Source organism: Acanthaster planci, linkage group LG10 (genome assembly GCF_054643075.1).
Source record: "Acanthaster planci isolate LZ-2023a linkage group LG10, COTS_SCS, whole genome shotgun sequence".
Taxonomy (NCBI): domain Eukaryota; kingdom Metazoa; phylum Echinodermata; class Asteroidea; order Valvatida; family Acanthasteridae; genus Acanthaster; species Acanthaster planci.
In genome coordinates this window covers 13,712,461-13,729,556 of record NC_141786.1, presented here as the reverse complement: position 1 = coordinate 13,729,556, position 17,096 = coordinate 13,712,461, and the positions used below count along the sequence as shown (strand labels likewise).

Below are 17,096 nucleotides of genomic sequence, written 5' to 3'. Positions count from 1 at the left end.
GCCTCATGGCTGGCTGGCCATGTGCGAAGTGGCTTTTGGAAATTGGTACGTGTTCATGTACTCTATATGGTCGAAGTGCCACGCTGTACGTAGGTACCGTACACACGTGCAGTCAGGAAACAAAATCAAAATCATGGCAAAAGGAAAGAACTTGAAGTTCATTGAGCGGGGGGGCTGCCGATCAGAAAGGGATTGATATATCAGTAAAAAACAAGTGGAACTGATCGAGGTGTGACAAATTATTACTTTCTGAAACGTAAGATGAGCATGTGGTGGGCGACTGCTTTCTTAAGCTGTACGACCCTGGAGAAGCATGGTGTGAGTGGTGTTGTGTTTGTATCAGGTGCAGTACTTCCGGAGCGAAAGCATTGATACAGGATGCAGTTAAGTACGAGAAGAACCACAAACACTTTCGTGAAAGGAGAACGAACTACATCACAGGTTTTACAAGTCCAGTTAATTAGTAAAACAAAATCAGAGTAATTAAAAAAAATGAGAAATGTCCTTATAACTGAGAAGATTTTGCTTCAATAAATTAGAGGCAAAGGGGCCATGAATTGCCTCAGATTACACCACAGCGCATCTAGAATCCAAAATTTTCCGGGGCCCTTAAGTGGGTCCCCAGACCCCACGCCGTAAGGGTTTTGCACTCTGCACTTGCAATAGTCTCCCTAGGATTAATTTCATCAAAAAATATTATCAGGGTTTTTTGTTTGTGCCCATTCACATGCCTGCAAACAGACACAAAAAGGAGTTAACCGCAAACACGAAACACGCTGACCCCTGTATAACAGAACGCCAGCACCACAATTCGATCTGCTGAGTATAAACATGCATACACTACACACAAACACAGCCGGGCCTTTGTTGACCAGAGCAGTGATTTTCCTAGTTTTCAACATGAAAAATATTCTGTTTTCCTGCAGCTCAAGTTATCTTCTAATTCCTGGGAAACCTGGTCAGTAGTTCATCTTTTACAGAGTGCGAAATTAGACCCAAAAAGTGCTCAGATAAAATGTCATAACAGAATCAATTTTGTTCTGCCATTAACCCTAACTGCCCAAAACCTGCCATACTCCAACAGCAGGTTTTGGCAGGTTTTGGCAGGTTTGGTACCGTACCGTAGGAACCTGCTGTTGAATTTTGTGAGACTTGGGATGAAAGGCCCAGGGAGATGGTGTTGGATTCTGTGTGAGTTGGGACACACAGGAGTCATTGTGTGCAGTGTCTGACTTGCTGTACCAATTGTTGGACTATGCTTGATTTTGTCAGGTTTGGTACTGTTCAATGCAAGTCATCCTATACTGCATAGACCCATCCATACCATATCACTCAAACTCCAACGGGCTCATTCTGTTGGAGTTTATCAGGTTTGGTACACTAACCTGCATGTACAAGTACATAGACAAGTACATGAACCTGTTGGATTTTGTGAGGTTCAGTATGCTTCCTAGTGCAAGAGCCTAGGGGGTTAGGGTTAACATCTTTTGATCTGCCATATTATATCAAAGGTAGAGTTGGAACGTGCAGTGTCACTGTGCCAGGGGTCAAAATTCACCTTTTTCCCCCCCACCCCCTGGTCCTACCAGAACCGCAACGCAGCTGCATTGAGCAATCCTTGTTCAGGTGCAGGCTGCGACGATGTTTTTTTTTTAGTTTGCGTGATCGGGCAGGCCATGTCATAAATTTGCTTGCTCAAATTGGATCAACACTTGCCAAAGATTACTCAGAATCCACAATTATTGTTATTTAACTAAGGCCTACTGCATACATACAGTCTTTTATTAGTTAGGTCAAAAATACATGATGCAATGTGCTGTACTTTTTTTTTTGTTGGAGGGCAATTCTGTGCTGATTAAATGGCATTTGTTGGGCGACAGCCTCCAAAAGTATCTCAAAAAGTGATGAACACCTGTCCTAATCTATGTAAAAATTTCTACAAACAGCAATTCACAAGAAAATTATGAACAGTTCACACAATCATGATGGCAATCACGATGGCAAACTGGCCAACAATGTCCGTGTATCGCATTCGTGTGGTAAGTGTGCGTGATGCATCCAGACCAGCGGGCGCTAATCCTAGTGCCATGAGCAGAACAACCTCAAATTACACTCATGAACACAGAAAATACAGACATAAATAAGAGACCAAGTTCTGTGAATTAACTTGCAGAAAACCTCTTGCAACAAAACATTAAACATGGATATCTTTCAGGCCTGTAGCCTTTTATATTAGAGGTGTGTAAGGCCGATGAAGAGTGTTTACATACAGCAGATGCAGTATATGTACAGTACAGACTGGTATTGGTTGCTAAATATCCATCACGCATTCTTTTGCATGGGTGCGGCGTGGCGGCAGATTCGTTTAATGCATACAGTTTCGAGCATGTGTTTTCACCACTGTGACAGTGCAAAGTATTATGGGGTGATTTCATGTCTGTGCAAATAAATGACATTGGCCGGTGATGAGCGATCAGCCCTGATCGCATAATTAACGCAATTCTAACACAAATCTAATAATAGATTGGACGCCGTAATCCCATATATTGTGTTGATATTTTAAGAGCTGTTGTTGATGTGTTGGTTGGACAATTTGTCTGAGCATCTTTGATTTCGTTCGGACAAACACAATAAGTGCTCGGAAAATGTCCGATGTCTGACCGTAATTTCACATTCTGTTGTATGTCGTAGGCATCACAAAATCGTTTTCAAAGATATAGCGATTTGGTTGGCCATACAGGATTGATGAATGTGCCATGCAGGCAACACTTTTGAATTGCTCCAAAAACATCTGAATCAGGTACAGAAAATCTTCGAGCGTGAAATAATTTTTCAGACCAAGGCAACTACTTTATAACTCACAGTTTTTATGACAAAGCATTACCTAAATTAGAGAAAGCAAGTCTACTGATAGCAAAAAAGTGCACACAATATCAAGCTGATTGATGGAAATAGGGGAGCAGTGAATTTATCTGCGATCAATGTATTTCCCCTCAAGGACAAAACACATGGTAGAGGATTAAATGAAGCCAGTGCGCACCCATTTCTTTCAAATTGCAATTTTGGGGGCTTTTCCACCAAAGGAAAACTCTCCTTTTTAACCCTAACCCCCTAGGCTCCTGCACTAGAAAGCATACTGAACCTCACAAAATCCAACAGGTTCATGTACTTGTCTATGTACTTGTACATGCAGGGTAGTGTACCAAACCTGATAAACTCCAACAGAATGAGCCCGTTGGAGTTTGAGTGATATGGTATGGATGGGTCTATGCAGTATAGGATGACTTGCACTGAACAGTACCAAACCTGACAAAATCAAGCATAGTCCAACAATTGGTACAGCAAGCCAGACACTGCACACAATGAACCCTGTGTGTCCCAACTCACACAGAATCCAACACCATTTCCCTGGGCCTTTCATCCCAAGTCTCACAAAATTCAACAAGTTCCTCAGGTACAGTACCAAACCTGCCAAAACCTCACAAAACCTGCTGTTGGAGTATGGCAGGTTTTGGGCAGTTAGGGTTAATGGAACATACTCGCCACCTTTGCCTTCATATTGACTCTCATGTTAAAGCTCTCATGAGGAAAATCTGTGTTCAAAATCCCCTCGGCTTTCACACATTATTTTCCCCTCTGATTATTTATAAAAGCCAACTTTTTTTATTTTCAAAATTTTATGGGCTTATTAGACTTTTTTATGTAGACACTGTAATAAATCATTTGTCACTGTTGTCATACAATTCTGGACTTTCACGAATGGTATCCAGTGACCTCCCATGTCATAATGAGGAACGTTCCCCAAAACTTTGTTTTTAGTAATTGGTGCCTGAAGTTGGATATGTGTGAAAAATTGATTTTCAGTATTAGTATTCAGTATTCAGGTTGGGTGTCAAAGATTTTCTCTAGCTATGCCATTTGCGCAAGAAAATCAAGCAAAGATGATAAAAAGGAGGATTTGTGGAGTGAGTTGTTTACCTTTTACATGACAAAATTTTGTCCATATTCCAAGTGCATTTTCAAGCAGTTCGACCATTGTGTCTGTGTAAAGTTTGGTTCTGTTGGAGAGGACTTACCCTAGAGAGCCTATTTATGGCGGTGATATCATTGACTGGATGACCTCTAGCCTCTGTTATGTTGAGAAGCTGTGTCTCGTTCACGAGCTCTGCCTACGTAAGCCAAAGAAGCTACATGATTGGATCTCTGCACAACTACATTTACTTCGAAACATGATGAAAATTGCATAGGCAAAATTGAGCAGTTTGATTGATCACCTGTTATTCAAATGTTTGGCGGAGTCAGCATTGTTTACTTGGATATGTTACAAGTGCTTTGTTCATCCAATCAGCATGCATTACACGCGCGCGAAAAAGACACTTTTGCTGTAGCCTGACAAGAAGTATGCATGGAAAAGTGATGCTGTGTTACATGTACACGGTGCGCTACACGATCATTGGCATGTTGTACATGTACATGGATGTATTACGATCACCAAGCTGAATACTGGCGACTTTTGACTGCCCAAAAGGGACAACCCTGCCTGACTTTTATGCCAATTTCAGCTGGAATTATGTACATGTATCTTATCTAATCACTGTATTGCACCCTTGCTCAAGACAATGCTTGTCAGCTTGTGAGACATCAGCATCAGCATGCTCATGTGCATTGAAAAGATTGAAAGTACTGAAGGCAACATCTGATGCGTTTGCTAAACGACAGCTTTCTGAAGTGCCAGAATTTTAGGTTAGCAAAGAATATGACTCTTACTTGTCAATATAGAAAGGTTGATATTTGACTGAATGAACTTTCATTAACTTCTTATTCTTCTATGTTAACAGGTACTACAAATTTTAATATAAAAAAGGAATGTTCCGAAATCTAGAAAAAAAGTTTGGAGGCAGTGTCAACATCAGCCCTTCCAATGTCAACAGAAATTCATGATAACAAAAATCCACTGCCATTTCTATTTTTCCCCTAAAAATTAACAAGATAACTTCCAGGAAACAATGTTTGAAGACATTCTTTCTGTTTACTTTGTTATGTCATGCCAATAGCTGCCCATAAATATGATGTTGCTGTGGTCATGTAGATCGAGAACGATTATGGAGCTCACACAAAATGCTCAAGGTTTTAATTTCTTGTTACTTACAGTTACGACTCAACAGCATCAAGAAGCTGTCTACCATAGCATTGGCTCTTGGTGTGGAGAGGACTCGCAGTGAACTCATACCTTTCCTAACAGGTTAGAAAAATCTGTCATGGTATAACTTATGAAGTGGTGAAGACAAAATGTCTGTCACAACAAACACACCAGCAGCCCCAACTGCACAGTGCCAGTTCTTATAGGGAAAACATTTTTGAGAGGAACACTTTCTCCATAAGAACCTTCTTTATTGGCCAGGATGAATGGTCCATAAGTTCACAATGCCAGCGTTCATTGTGTCCAGTTATTGCATTGTATAGTAATACTGTTATACAGCATGGTTAGGTTATTATAAGTATGTACCCTATGAGGAGGTTTATTGTACAGGTGTGTCAATGTGTTGCATGATAAGACTAACAATGAATCAGGCCCAAAAAAAGTTCTGTTTCTGATTACAGTCCACTCGTGTTATTACGAAATCCGCATGTCCAAGTTACAGGGTTCTGCCCAGGATGGTTTTAGTGCCGGCAGGACTATCTAAGCGGAGCGCCACCATCGGTTGGTGCGGAGCGTACCCGAAAATTTTTGGAATCCAAAAGCCCCCAGATGGCCGGAAACAGCACTGTGTATACACAGCCTAGAATTAGGGATCTCATGTCTGAAATTTCTGAAATTTAATAAAAAAATTGAAAATTTGTAATTTTGGTCAACTAGGATGAGGTGATAATTTTAGACGGGCAATTGAATTAGATAAAAAAGAGTAGAAATAAATATTGATTTTATTTTGTAAATCCCTTAGATATTGAATTAATTTCTATCTCTATGATGCCCATAATTTTTCATTGCTATTCAATTCATTTTTCATTTTTTTTTGTGTGTTGAAAATAAGGCGAAACATGCAAAATCTTGGCGGAATATTTTCCTTATTTTCATTGTACGAAAGTTCGTACAGTAGCATATGGGATAACGACATTCATAAATGTGTGCAGGGATTTTCTGAACAGTCATTTCAAAGTCTACATGAACATAATGTAGATTGGCCATTTGCTTTTCTGACACATCTGGCCATGTGTCATGTGCATACTGAGCGCGTGTATCTTGCCATATGGAACTCGTTTTCGGAAAAGGCAAAATCATGCTGTTACTTTTGAATAAAAAAATTGCGGAGTTATTATTTTCACCGTGGGATAAACAACAATTAACGAATGCGGTGCAATCGTTGGTTTAAAAAACGATCGCAATGATCGTTTTATGCAACATCGAGCAGAAAATACATGCACCGAATGTTGCTAACCGTGGTCGGCGCAGCGAAAAACAGTCACGGTCGATTGTCAGTTTTGCAAGTACATGTAAAATTGTTTTTCTGCCAGATTTTTAAGTGTTTAAACGAAGTGTGAATGGGGTCATTTGCAATTTTGTCTTTCTGAAAGTTAAGCCAAATTTTCTTTTCAAGTTGTGGAACTGGGTAAAATGCGGAACTAGACAAACAACGCTGTACATCATGGAGAGGGGGTTTTCCGATCTTCGCGCACTGAGAGCGTTGCATATGCAAGCCTATGTATGGCCTTCCAACTAATGGAAAGATTCGTTACGCACTATGTACACGTGCATTGCGCGTAACAAAGCCTCCTATTGGTTTATGTTAATATTTGGTCCAGATATGTTGCATATGCACTCGTGGGTGCGCAGACGATATGCATGGCAGTGCAAAGTGAAATTTACGAAGAAATTTTATGGTTTCTTCACGATCTTCATATCTTCACGATTGATCCCTCGACTAAGATGCTATTTTATTTGGGTTCTTATCGGGAATACGTGCCGGTCAGAAAAGTTGATTTGGCAGATTGTGGCGGTCGGCAATTCTTCCCTCCGGTCGGGTCCGACCGGCGCCGACCGGCAGCGGCAGATCCCTGAAGTTAGAAATGTTTGTTGTATCCAAAATTTGTTTTACATATAGGTAGAACACAGTGCAGTGGTTTCGGTACTATGCGTGTACGGTGTATAGGTCCAATTGTGTATGTATGCATACATGTGAACATGGCTGATGTTAATGATATCAAAAAGATCTCTTGGTTATGATTAATCAAATATGCTGTGATGTGTTTAGAATAATAAACATGACTGTCATATGACATGTTTAATGTGCATGTGAGATAAAAAGCAAATATCAGGGTTCTCCCCAGGATTTTTCAAAACTATGGGGGATTTCCATTGTGGTTAACCAACATGTTGTGAAGTCATGGCGTGGAAATATTGTCCCCGTTGTAGATGCCATTAATACTGTTACACAGGGCTACGGCTGCTGCCATGAAAAAAATGTGTGTGGGGTCGATGTTGTAAGTTCTGCGAATGGTGTAGTATAAAGTTTTAACCTTCGTAAATGCAGCCCCACTAGCATATTTAGCACATGGCACAGAGAAAACACACATACGCGCGTTAGTGCATGTACGACGCCTATGATGGAAGTTCAGATTTCATGTGACACCGGCCAATGTACATGTACGGTGTGCATTATGGCCGCCAATTTTCCGGACATGCAATCTGCACTATGTAAGATATATAAATATATCGTGCTTATTGGGGATGAAAAAATGGGTATCGGCCCGGCTTTCGCGCATCGGGCAGAAATAAAATTTTGCGTATCGGGGCCCGATATGCAAGTTTGTACATGGGGAGAACGCTGAATATACATGAAAGCATTGATCCAGGGATTTTGAAAAGACTTTCATTTGCCATGGATGACTATGAAGCTAACACTAATAGTAATTAAACGGCATGCACATGTAGGCCTGTGTGTACCTTCAAAAATGTAAAGACTCATCCAATGGAGCCCCCATCCATGTACATGTAAGTAGTCTTTCCAACACAAATTGTGTCATGGAGAGATATATTTAACTTTATTTAACTTTCCATTTGTCTTGATTTTCGACTCGCTACATGACCACTGAGTTCACTCACCCACTGCGACCCACTGTTTTCACCACCACAATTCATAAATGTTCATTAACCCTAACCCCCTAGGCTCCTGCACTAGAAAGCATACTGAACCTCACAAAATCCAACAGGTTCATGTACTTGTCTATGTGCTTGTACATGCAGGTTACTGTACCAAACCTGGTAAACGCCAACAGAATGAGCCCGTTGGAGTTTGAACAATATGGTATGGACATGATGGATGGGTCTATGCAGTATAGGATGACTTGCACTGAACAGTACCAAAGCTGACAAAATCAAGCATAGTCCAACAATGGGTACAGCAAGCCAGACACTGCACACAATGACCTGTGTGTGTCCCAATTCACACAGAATCCAACACCATCTCCCTGGGCCTTTCATCCCAAGTCTCACAAAATTCAACAAGAAGTTCCACAGGTACGGTACCAAACCTGCCAAAACCTCACAAAACCTGCAGTTGGAGTATGGCAGGTTTTTGGGCAGTTAAGGTTAAAAATGCTCATTAAAAATGGGTTGTCAACAATGGTTTTCATGCAATGGAGTCACAAAAACCTTTTGTTGTAACAGGAATTTGTTCCAATGTGATTTCGTTGTAACAGATTTTCTCCCCATAGAAATGTGCACATTTTTGCCCACAGAAGTGTGTTTGTTATAACTGGAATTTTGTTGAAGCCAATTTCGTAATAACGTGAGTCGACTGTACATGTACATGTATACAGTGTGCGTCTGAAAAATAGTTTGGATACATCACACATTTGGGGTTGGGGGCCGATTTTGTGCAGGCTAGTCTGATTGCTACTGCAATCCCAATTGTACCATGCAATCCTTTTGCTGACTCTACAGTGGTCATTGGACTACACACAAGAAACTCAAGTGCTGAAATACAATCGAATGAAAAATACAAAAGGTTTGCCATTTCATTTGTTAATTGATAGAAAAGAATCTTTTATGTAAGAACAACAAAATCTTGGTAAAATGATGACTTTTCAGCAAAACTGTGTACCATTAGAATTAATAAAACAAAGAAAAAACACACAAAAACGCTGCTATGCAGTGAGTTAGTTTTGATTAGATACCCAGTGCGCAGGGGTGTGCATTTCTGCGTATTCTTGGAACCGGGTACCCGTTTTTTGTCAACATTGGGTACCCAGAAAAGAGATCACTTAATAAAAAAATGGCATTGCATGCGACCCCGGTGGACCATGTGCCCGAAACACGGCTCTTTTTCGTACATAGGAAGCAAGCAGCACATTGTTTTAAACGTCAGGGTTAATCTCTCTTGACTTTTTATCAAACGAAATTGTTACCGTCAGTTTGCAAATTGTCCTTTTGTTGGTACATGTATATGAAACACAAAACAAATTTTCACAAGGAACATCAGAACAGATGAGAGCTTTTTTCAAAATCTAACCTTTTATATTTGGATCACAGGATCGACAAAAGTGACGACACCTTTCCTAGTTCTGGATCAGTTTCGGATCAAGACAAAAACTTCTTCACGAATAAAATGTAACCATGCAAAAAATCCATTTTCAGCCAAAACCATTGTAAAAAGTTGCTTTTTTTAATAAAGAATTTCTTAATTTTGAGAAAATCAAATCAAAAATAAGAATTCCAATGAATTAAAAAGTAGAAACTGCGTAATGTTTGACTTGAGTTTTCAACTGTACAGCGAGCTATCAACGGTACTCTCCCCCGCATCGCACAGTTGACGAACCCATTACGTCACATACATTTCTGCTGTGCCTGTGTAGTTGAGTTTAAGTGGCAAAGCTGCGCGATTCGAAAGTAGTGGAAAAAGCTTTCATTTTTCGGTCAATTAACAAAAAATGGAAACTCTAAAAGTCATTTTGATTAAGCAGACATCAGATGCAAAAGTGTATATGACTATTAACAAAAAATGGAAACTCGAAAAGTCATTTTGATTAAGCAGACATCAGATGCAAAAGTGTATATGACTATTCAATATAAAAAGTATTTGAAATCACACGTAGTGAATGACCTATCGCTACGTGAATTTTAGTCCTTTTTTCGTTCTTGTTAACTAGGAAAATCAGGAACTAGGAAAACGACTGCAGTACAAAGGCGGTGTACATGTACATGTAGATAACAACAGTACATGTAGCTGTTGATCTCCAAACTGAAGTTTCATGTATGACCACGGGACCGGGTTTTCAGCAGCATGGTGATTTTTGAAGTCTGCCCCTCAGTATGACATTTCACAGACATTTTATACATGGATGTTTGTTGCTGATTTAATTAATTTTTTTGTATGGGTACCCGGCCCGAAAAAATGGAAATGGGTTTCGATAGTGACAGGCGGGTACCTGGGTACCCGGCACAGGCCTACCAGTGCGTGTATGTGTATTATGACTCTGAGACCTCAGAACCTTTGTTGGTTTGAAATTCAGAAATACAAAGATTTTATTATTCCCCTGAGGTTTGAGTTATTGAGACCAAGGATTCCTCAAAAGCACTCTTGGCACTGGCGCTCACGAAACCTGTAGAGAGGAGACAATGAGAAGTAGTTATGTGTACAGTTTTTAGAGGTGGGACAAATATTCTGGGTAAAACCCACGGAATCAGGTAGGGATTGAAAACCCAACCCACATGTGGACTGGGCCACAAACATTTCTAAATGCTATGCAGATCAGCTTCAATCACCAAATGTCTTGTGACAAAGAATTTCTAAATACCTTGTTTTCTTCTGGAGATACTAGTGTATGTCAACAAGAACGGTCTAGGATTATCTTTGCAACAAGGTCTTTCCTTGGTATAACTTTGATAAGGATGGAAGTTTGCAGAGTGACCAAAGTCCCACGTTGAAAAACCTGTGTACACACTCAATGTGTTTTAAAGAAGAAGATGAAACAGAAAACAGGAAAAATCACAACGAAAAGAACACCATTTCTGCACTGTGAGCGGAAACATCAATAAACCATTTGCAAGTTAAATTTAAATCTGGTGCTCCGAGTTATCTGACTGCACATAAACATAACGATTTGAATTCCCCAGACTAAAGACACTGTTGCTCTACCTTGTGATTCGGGGCAAGCTTTCGCATAGCGACCACCATCTCTGGAATGGACTGGTTCCTTTGTGCCCTTCTTATCTAGTGAGAACAGTGTTTTGTTGCAAGGCATCTCTCATGTAACTAAGCAAAAGCTTACCCCGAATCGCGAGGTATAGCAACAGTGGTTTTAGTAAGGAAAATTCAAGTTTCTATGTTCACGTGAATTTAAAGAACTCAGTATACCAGGTTTAGGTTAAAGTTAACTCGCAGAAGGCTTATTGCATAAAAAATGAATCCCTCAATAAGCCATCTATTGTCCACCCCTAACATGCAAAGGTCTGTGTGTGGCACGTCTTGTGGATGAGGGAAAAGTTACATGATATTGTCGCTTTTAATAGTTCTATAGCTGTCCCAGTGCATTGTTCTTTATATTTCTACTGTCATGGTTTTTATTTTTGTCATGAATATTTCAATTGTATTTTTGAGTGTATTTCTAACAAGCAATTGTTTTACATGTTTCTACCCACTTGCAATAAGTTACATCACAAGAACCACATACATGTACTGTATATGTAGGGACCTCTTACATGTACATGGACAGTACATTGTATGTACATGTAAGTGCGGTGAATGGAAAAGTGGGGGCTGCAGTTACAACTTAATAGAGGATGGTTTTACATTTGGAAATAATTAGAAAAGACAAAATGAAATTTAGGATTACAAAGGTTCGGTATCAGTCAACTGAGAGTTCTGTACTTAAATATTAACCTTACCTACCAGTAGTACATGTACATGTACCTGCCTGAGTCTCTCTCTTTTTTACATACACTGTACGTTGTATCTTATTCCTTCTAAAGATACTATTTATGATGAGGATGAAGTGTTGCTGGCATTGGCGGAACAGCTCGGGAATTTTACTGCATTGGTTGGTGGGCCAGAATTTGTTCACTCTCTTTTGGTGAGTACAACTCCTTAGTAATATTAGTGGAGACATGCAAGCCAAATAGGGATTCAAACTGATAACAGTTTGCAGCTGGTAAAAATGGAAGTGTTTTATCACTAGTCTTGTACATGTATGTGTCTGTGTGCATGTGTACTATTTTGTAAGACCTCAAGGCCAGGTAATAAGATAAATAGTGATACCTCAAGGTACTCATCATTAAGGGAATTTCTGTACAAATTGATTGAGTTCAATCATTCTAAGGGCCATCCACTTCTTTCATCTTCACAAGTGCACAAAATGTATGGTTACTTGGGAGCGGTGAGTTAATAGTCTGTGTAACATGCTTGTCATAAACTGAAAATGATGGTTGGTCATCATTTTCTTGCCTACTGTTTATGGCGGATTGGGGTCAAAGGTTAAGAGTACTATATATTTCATGTGCTCATCAAAATAATGAAAAATGGATGATGCCTTGTTCACTTCATTGATTTTAGCACATGATCAATGAAGTACAAAACAAATTTTGGCAACTTTGTTCGAAAGCTTCTTCCAGCTGCTAATTAATCAGTTGAAGCCTGAACGGAGAGGAAGTTGAGTAATGGAAAACAGCCTACATGTTAAGTTCGTTCAATAAAGCAACCCCAAAATGGTCAGAGCGCATGCGTGTAGCCCAAGAGGGGTCCCTCGTATTGATGTACTCAACCACGTGCATGCATCAGTCAGACAGTGTGGGTATTGTGGCTTGACGCATTTAGGCAACCAAGGAAAGGAAACCAATACCGAAGCACGATATTTTTATTGCCGACTTACACAAAGGATTTTTTGTGGTCTTGTAGAAAAGGGACGAAGTGAAACATGCCAACTTGTGAGAAATAAATGACGACTTAGAAATGAGGTGAGGGCATCAGTGCCACTGTACCAGTAGCCCCTCTAGTAACACGCATGTGCTCTGTCCATTCTGGGGGTTGCCTTATTGAGCGAACTTTACGGCTAATGTGTGCGGGGAAATGGCCTTTTCCGTACGTTGCCATGATATGATATATGATAATTTAATGTCCACAATTTCCATGTTGAAATTTGCTTTCCACCAGCATATAAGAGTTCTAAATGTAGAGATGATACAAAGGCCTGTATATCGTTTTTTTTTTTTTTTGGTTTTTTTAACGTGGCTCTCGAGATGTGGTGATTTCGGTCGTGTTTATTTTATGAATGGAAAATGACGTCATGATAATATCTGATATCTCGATATTTTTTTATGATATTGCGATATGAAAAGAACTGAATATCGAACAGGCTTACTTGGTATATGTACAGTGTACAGGTGTACTTGCTTTCAACACAACCCTGCTAAATGCATTCGTTTCTTATTTCAACAGTGTTGCATTGTGATACATGTATCATAGTACCAAGGGAAAGCTTGATTAGAATGAGGGTACTGAAACAGCATGATTGGTTCTGGTGACATTTATGGGAGTGCTTGACTGAAAACTTCATTTGGTTTTTTTACTCTGTTTACTGGGAAGCCACCTTTGGAAAGTTTAGCTACTGTTGAGGAGACTGTTGTTCGTGACAAGGCTGTTGAGTCTTTACGGAAGCTGTCAGATGAACACTCCTCGGCTGATATGGAAGCATACTTCTACCCATTGGTCAAAAGACTGTCTACTGGGGATTGGTTCACATCTCGCACATCAGCTTGTGGTTTGTTCAGTGTGTGTTATGCCAAGTGCTCTAACAACATCAGGGCAGAGCTTCGCACGTAAGAAAATAACTGGTTATAAACCTAGTTTGGCTTTGTGTTAAAGGATTATATCTTGTACACTTTGAGGTTGACAGTCCAATCCTGTTGCAGTAGATTTCCTGTCTGTAATTGTGTTATTGACCATTTAACCTCAACCTTGTCATTTTTCACATAATTGTTCAAAATAGTTTAATTGCTCCAACGCATGTAAGACTATGTCAGTCATCTAGCAAAACCTAAAATATATTGTTTTTACATCCACCCAATTTCTTTAAGTTTTTGGATAGCAAAGAAATTAAATCAAATTTGCATTTCTATTGATTGTCCTCCCAGGCCAAAAAGATTGACCTTGCTTGGGTTTCCCTACCATTATTGCAAGCCAAACACTTTCCCCATAAACTTTGACTTCCTAAACCCATTAAAAACGAATGTCTTGCCACCCATTTCTTATTGATTAAAGATGACTACTCCATTGGTACTGTCAACTTACACTTAGTCTGTGGGAGTAACAATGCAAGTATTCTCTGTTGGATAAACTGACATAACTGTTAGCCACTGCCAAATGGACTATGTATTGCTTGTTTGTCCTTTGGCTTTCTTGCCTCATGTTTTTGATTAAGATGTTGGCTTCCAAAGGCAGTTAGTTTATATCAAAGTCTCATTGGTTTAATATTTTGTTGTGATTTAGCCATTTCAGGAACTTGTGCTCTGATGAAACCCCAATGGTCAGACGGGCTGCAGCAAGTAAACTTGGAGAATTTTCGAAAGCAGTGGAACTAGAATATCTCAAGTCGGATGTCATCCCAATGTTTGTTAATCTTGCTGCTGATGAACAAGTATGTAGATTGTAACAACCAACAAAATCATTCAGGCATAAAGAGAGGAACAAAGTTTTCAACCATGCTTCCCCTTCCAGAGATGTATATCCACATCTCCATAGATCAGAGCTTTGTTACGCTCAAGGGTCACCCACTAGAAGTGTATGTCAGATTTTGCGGTAAAATCAGAAGTGGCGTGAATCAGCGTCGTGATATTGATGTAGCTAATTCAAGTTTTTCAATACAAGAACCACAAAAAAACACATGGCTAGTGGCTGCTTTTGCCCTGCATTCTGTAGCAGACCTGCCAACTATTCTGATTTAATTGGAACTGTTCCAATTTTCGAGTTTTAAAAGGCCTATAAACAGAAAGTTCTGATTTGGGGGGGGGGAATCCTGAAAAAAGTCTTGCAAATTTCTGCAGATTGTCTAAGAAGTTAACTCATCCTCATCATACGGCATACAACATACGCACTGGTTGTGCTCAAATCGCTTAGCTGCAGCTTCAATTTATGCATGGGTGTATGGAAAGTGGGTGCAGCCACAACTGTACTTTTGGATTCATGTGTAATTTCAAGCTGCAGCCAAGCAATACAGGTGCCAACCTTGACTCCATGGGCTGCATGCACATTCCTTTGAACCTCATAGCGCGGCAAGCTTGTATGAATGGGAACAAGGTTGGCGCGTCAGGGACAAAAATGAATGAAATGATGGCCCTTTTTACCGGTACTTCTGTGTGTCCTCCCAAAAAACTCCCTCACAGATAGATAGATAAATGGTTTATTGTTAAGGCAAGATGTGGCAATCAAAGGTTTAATTGCATCAAGCCAACAAAGGTAAAAATCAAATGCAGTCAATAAGATAATTCAAATACAAAGAATATTCTTAGAATACATCAACATAATTACAATGACCAAAAGAAAAAGGAAAATAATCCCCCAAAGTTCATCTCAACTGCAATGGTGCCGGTCCTTCCAATGCAAATCCCAAATCCCCCAAATTTTCACTTGATAAATTCCCATTAAAAAGCGAGAGTATACGCAAGACTAAAAATATTAGCACTGAGTTAAAAGGAACATAGATCATTAAGAACAAGGACAACAGCACCAATAGTAGGGACCATACCAGCAACCATCATCATTAAGAACAAGGACAACAGCACCAATAGTAGGGACCATACCAGCAACCATCATCATTAAGAACAAGGACAACAGCACCAATAGTAGGGACCATACCAGCAACCATCATCATTAAGAACAAGGACAACAGCACCAATAGTAGGGACCATACCAGCAACCATCACCATTAAGAACAAGGACAACAGCACCAATAGTAGGGACCATACCAGCAACCATCACCATTAAGAACAAGGACAACAGCACCAATAGTAGGGACCATACCAGCAACCATCACCATTAAGAACAAGGACAACAGCACCAATAGTAGGGACCATACCAGCAACCATCACCATTAAGAACAAGGACAACAGCACCAATAGTAGGGACCATACCAGCAACCATCATCATTAAGAACAAGGACAACAGCACCAATAGTAGGGACCATACCAGCAACCATCATCATTAAGAACAAGGACAACAGCACCAATAGTAGGGACCATACCAGCAACCATCACCATTAAGAACAAGGACAACAGCACCAATAGTAGGGACCATACCAGCAACCATCATCATTAAGAACAAGGACAACAGCACCAATAGTAGGGACCATACCAGCAACCATCACCATTAAGAACAAGGACAACAGCACCAATAGTAGGGACCATACCAGCAACCATCATCATTAAGAACAAGGACAACAGCACCAATAGTAGGGACCATACCAGCAACCATCACCACAATGACAAAGACGACAGCAAAGACAATACCAATGACAAAGACAATGACAAAAACAACACCAGCACTGAGACAAAGACGGTACTCACAACTAGACAGTGTACAGTATGGCTTCATATGACACTGTTACCAGGTAAATTAATTAAAAACAAGACTAAAAACATCCAGGACCCAAAACAAAAGGAACTGATTTGAAATAGGGTCAGAAGTCAGCCACGTTCAAGATTGGTTAACAAAGAAAAAGGAATGGCAAGGTAAAAAAAAATTGGTAAACTGAAAATACAGTCTAGTCTATGGAGAGCATAGATATACATGTAATTAAAACATTAAATTAGTTGGAATTAATCTAATTAGATCACTGTTCTTAAATCTGTTCTACACTTCAGCTATGGAATGCTGAGATAACACTCTGCCATTTGCAGAGCGAGTGGGAATGATGTCATTCAATTTAGAATTAACTTTCACATCTGTAGCAGATTGAAGGCACAACTCAGTTCCTCTTGTCATTCAAAGTGGGTATGCCTAGGGTGTCTAAGGCATGTTGATAATGATCATTATCAGAGGCCCAGTATGAGTTTAAGTGAGCATTTTGTCTCATTCTACATTTTGTCATTTAGTATGAATTAAAACAAT

General features: G+C 39.8%; 1 protein-coding gene across 1 annotated transcript in view; it reads left to right on the top strand.

Moving 5' to 3' along the window:
* Nucleotides 1-17,096, top strand: part of LOC110982061 (uncharacterized) — a 42,163-nt gene that overhangs the window by 3,137 nt on the left and 21,930 nt on the right. The window contains exons 2-5 of the mRNA XM_022240206.2: nucleotides 5,152-5,242; nucleotides 11,969-12,069; nucleotides 13,578-13,810; nucleotides 14,481-14,628. Of these exons, the coding sequence (XP_022095898.1) occupies nucleotides 5,152-5,242; nucleotides 11,969-12,069; nucleotides 13,578-13,810; nucleotides 14,481-14,628 (573 nt within the window). The remainder of the gene's footprint in view (nucleotides 1-5,151; nucleotides 5,243-11,968; nucleotides 12,070-13,577; nucleotides 13,811-14,480; nucleotides 14,629-17,096) is intronic.